General features: G+C 60.5%; 1 protein-coding gene across 1 annotated transcript in view; it reads left to right on the forward strand.

Annotated features, from left to right (window-relative positions):
• The window catches only part of UNC5B (unc-5 netrin receptor B), an 81660-nt gene that overhangs the window by 70287 nt on the left and 7452 nt on the right, over positions 1-3921 (forward strand). Inside the window, exons 12-14 of the mRNA XM_045291688.1 lie at positions 1217-1304; positions 2028-2196; positions 2348-2581. Of these exons, the coding sequence (XP_045147623.1) occupies positions 1217-1304; positions 2028-2196; positions 2348-2581 (491 nt within the window). The remainder of the gene's footprint in view (positions 1-1216; positions 1305-2027; positions 2197-2347; positions 2582-3921) is intronic.

The raw sequence follows: 3921 nt of genomic DNA on the forward strand, positions 1-3921 counted from the left end.
TAGTCGAGCTGCTCCGTCCGTGGACTTGCTGAGGCGTGAATCTCTGTAAGCACAAACCGCTCACTGCCATCGGGCCCCTGCTGCGTCACCGTGACTCCCCTGTGGTTTCCAAGACTGCCACCGTTGACGGGAGTAGACAGCTCAGTCTTTCTCCCCGGGAGCTGCTGGTGGATTCAGAATGCCGACGATCAAGGTTCCAGCCCAGTGTGGAACCACTGCACAGGCTCGTCTTTCTCCCAGGGAGCTGCTTGGGGCTTGAACTGCTGACCTTGCAGTTAGTGGTCCAGAGCTTGACCCACAGCACCACTGAAGCGTAAAGAGGCCTGGGTGTGGGGAGACCAGAAAACCACACTCAATGCCCTCGAGTCGGTTCTGGCTCCCGGTCATTCTTCCTTCTTCTGAGGATTGGCTGGTGGTTTTGAACGGCTGACCATGCGGTTAGGAGGTGCATGCGTAGCCCACTATGCCACCAGGCTGTGGGGAGAAGCAGCTATAAAATAGAGGTCTACTTAGGAGACTGGCTTTCAGCCTGCCTCTAGGACAGGGAGGGAGGCCACAGGCCTGCCGCTCTCTAAGCCGGGTGTCTGCGTCTGTTGCACGGGGATTTAGGTAAGCCAGCAAACCTACAAAGCACTGCCCGGGCCGGCAGCCAGAGAGGGGGGTGCCAGCCCAGGTCAGCGTCCACCTCTGGTTGCCCAGTTTCACGGGGCTGACAGGCAGCTTCCCAGCATCCTGCGCTGGGACCAGCAGGCCCCAGGGCTGTGCCCATCTCTACCTCCCAGAAAGGGCAGTGGTGGCTAGTGGGGGGTTCTCGCTTTCCATGAGGGAGACCCTCTCTCAGCTGTAGCAAGTGCCCCTCATGCTTGGATGAGGGACTTCCCGACAGAGGCAGGCTAGGAAGAAAGGCCTGGCGGTCTGCTTCCGAAACCCATCAGAGAATGTCACCCATCCACAGCTGACCCTGGGTGGCGGGACCTGGGCAGCAGCTCATCCCACTCTGCACAGGGCTGTGGTGGCACAGTGGCCACTGGCAAGGGGATGCCCGTTGGGGTGTCAGAGGCTCCTGAGCGGTTGGGAATACCCGCACCCAGGCCCTCTCCCAGCTACCCCTGCTGGTGAGCCCAGGAGGTCAGGAGATATCTTTCGCACCCTGCCCACTCTGGGCCAGGCAAGCTCCCATAACCACCCGCCCTGATGACCTCCCTCTTCCCCACAGGGGTCAGCCTACTGGTGCCCAGCGGAGCCATCCCTCAGGGCAAGTTCTATGAGATGTATCTCCTGATCCACAAGGCAGAGAGCACCCTGTGAGTAGCCAGCCCCCACCCCGCCCCGCCCCGCCACGCTACCCTCTCCTTTCTCTCCTTCCTGGACTCAGCGTTCTTGGCCTCTCCCTGGACACAACCCCCCTGTCCCCTGCCTCCCCTCCAGGCCTGTCCATGGGGCCTGTATACACTTGCCTCTTCTAAGCATGATGTAAAGCCAGAGGTGGTTCTCAAAGGCACCGACTGAGATTGAAACGTGTCCACACTGGCCGAGTGCAAAACCTGCCCAGCGTGTGGCAGATGGACTGTGCTTTACTAGAGAGACCACAGATCCATCAGGAAAAACAGATGCCCCGGCAGGGTGTTCATGCACACCCAGTGGCCTACTAGGGTGTGGAAAAGAGTTCTACCTGGCTTAAAGTCCAGGAGATGCTGCACATGCAGAAGGGTCTGTCTATGTTCCCATAGCCTGGCCAGGGGCCAGGTGGAAGTGAAGAGCTAGGGTGATTTAGCAGCGCCCGTCAAAGCTGCCTCCTCACAGTGGCTGCGGGACGCTGCTGTGCAATGACCGGAATCTGGAAGCTTCCAGGTCTGTGCTGTGTTCCGGCCTCTCTTGGTGCTCCTGACCGCTGAGGGGTCAGGGGCCTCACGTGGCACTCTAGGACAGAGTTGGCACCCCAGTAGGAGCCCATCCACCCTGCTGAGCCCGAGTGGCCCCTCCAGCCAACTTCAGCCCCCCTCAATGACTGCCTGTCGCTCCCGCAGCCCGCTCTCGGAAGGAACCCAGACAGTATTGAGCCCCTCAGTGACCTGCGGGCCCACCGGCCTCCTGCTGTGCCGCCCCGTCATCCTCACCGTGCCCCACTGTGCCGAAGTCAGTGCCGGCGACTGGATCTTCCAGCTCAAGACCCAGGCCCACCAGGGTCACTGGGAGGTGAGGGCCAAACTGGGGAGCCGGCACCTCTCCCAGGGGCACTGGACCCAACTATCAGAACCACCAGGCCCCCAGAGGGATGGGGGGTGGGCACGACTTCTCTAGGGCCTTGACTGAGACCTCTGCCCGCTTCTGTTTCCCCGCCCCCCAGGAGGTGGTGACCCTGGATGAGGAGACCTTGAATACCCCCTGCTACTGCCAGCTGGAGGCCAGGTCCTGCCACATCCTGCTGGACCAGCTGGGCACCTACGTGCTCACCGGCGAGTCCTACTCCCACTCAGCTGTCAAGCGGCTCCAGCTGGCTATCTTCGCCCCTGCCCTCTGCACGGCCCTGGAGTACAGCCTCAGGGTCTACTGCTTGGAGGACACGCCTGTAGCGCTGAAGGTAGGCCAGGCCCCAGGTGCCCACAGCTCCCGGCCTCTGCCATCCACAGGTCCACGTCAGCCAGGTTCCTTCATGCGGCCCTGCCCCATTGGCGTGGCCCCAGGCCCTGGAGAGCCGAGATGAATTGCCCGAGCTGTGAGCAAGCTCTTCTGCACAGAGGGCGGGGGCGTCCACTTGGGGGTGATGTGATAGTCTAAGCTGAGCTGACCTTAGACCAGTTAAGAGTCCAAACATAGAAGGGTGAGGGGACCCTGGAGCTGATGTGTGGCTGCCTGTGGAGTGGACTTGGGGGTAGGGCTGAGGGTCTTAAGCCCCACAGAGCTCGGCTTCCCCATGCCTCCTGGGCAAGCATGGAGCCTTCTGGGGGACAGGGCCACAGCTGGGAGAGCTGTTCATAAGGCCCTGCGGCAGCCCTGTGGAGAGACCAGGTGGCAAAAGGCCAGATACAGGCTCAGCCCTGGGCAGCCGGCGGGACAGTGTCAAGGACAGAAGGCTGGACCCTGGGAAGTAGAAGGGACACAGCCAGGGACGATGGGAGGGACAGGGAGAGAAGAGGGCCCAGCTGCCAGCTAGGCTCCTGGCTGTGCTGTCGGGGACAGTGTGTCCCCAGGTGAGAGGGCGCTGTGGCAGGGAAGGAAGGGCAGGGAGCTATTTGCTCATCTGGAGCTGACAATGCAGGCGTGGAACCAGTGTTATTCCCCCCCCGCCCAATGCAGCCTTAAACGCCCCTCCACTCTGTCCTTGGCCCTCTCTGCCTGGTCCCAGGACCTCAGTCTCACCCTAAATTGAATACTTGGGCCTCCTTAACACCCTCTTTCTTCTCCACCCTCCCATCCACTCCTCTCACCTGCATGCCTCACAGTCCTCTCCTGCAGCCCTGTGCCTCCTCCCAGCAACCCTTGCAGTCCCTTCCAGCACTGCTCTCCCACCCCAGGTGACTTGTCTCGCACTCCACATTGCAGACTGAGTGGGAGAGTGAGTGTCTCCTGCCGGGACTAGCTGACCTGGAATTCCAAGAGGCCACAGTGGGTTGTAGGCCCCTGGGAAATGCTCTTGCAGGTTGCATCTCATGGTAGCAAGGCACTGGCCGGTGGCCAGATTTGGCCAGAGAGTGGTGTGGACATCAATGAGGGATAGAGGAACACTGCCACAGTATAGGTTTGAGGGCATCTTTGGTTACCCAGGCCCCCCTCTAGCTACTTACCTATCCATCCATCCCTCCATCCCTCCATTCATCCAACCATCTATTCCTTCATTTATCCAACCATCCAACCACCCATCCCTTCATCCATCTCTTCATCTATCCAACCATCCCTCCCTCCATCCATCAAACCATGCAT

This window comes from Echinops telfairi, unplaced genomic scaffold, assembly GCF_000313985.2.
Source record: "Echinops telfairi isolate 266 unplaced genomic scaffold, ASM31398v2 ScPeMD7_70;HRSCAF=299, whole genome shotgun sequence".
In the NCBI taxonomy this organism is placed as follows: Eukaryota; Metazoa; Chordata; class Mammalia; order Afrosoricida; family Tenrecidae; genus Echinops; species Echinops telfairi.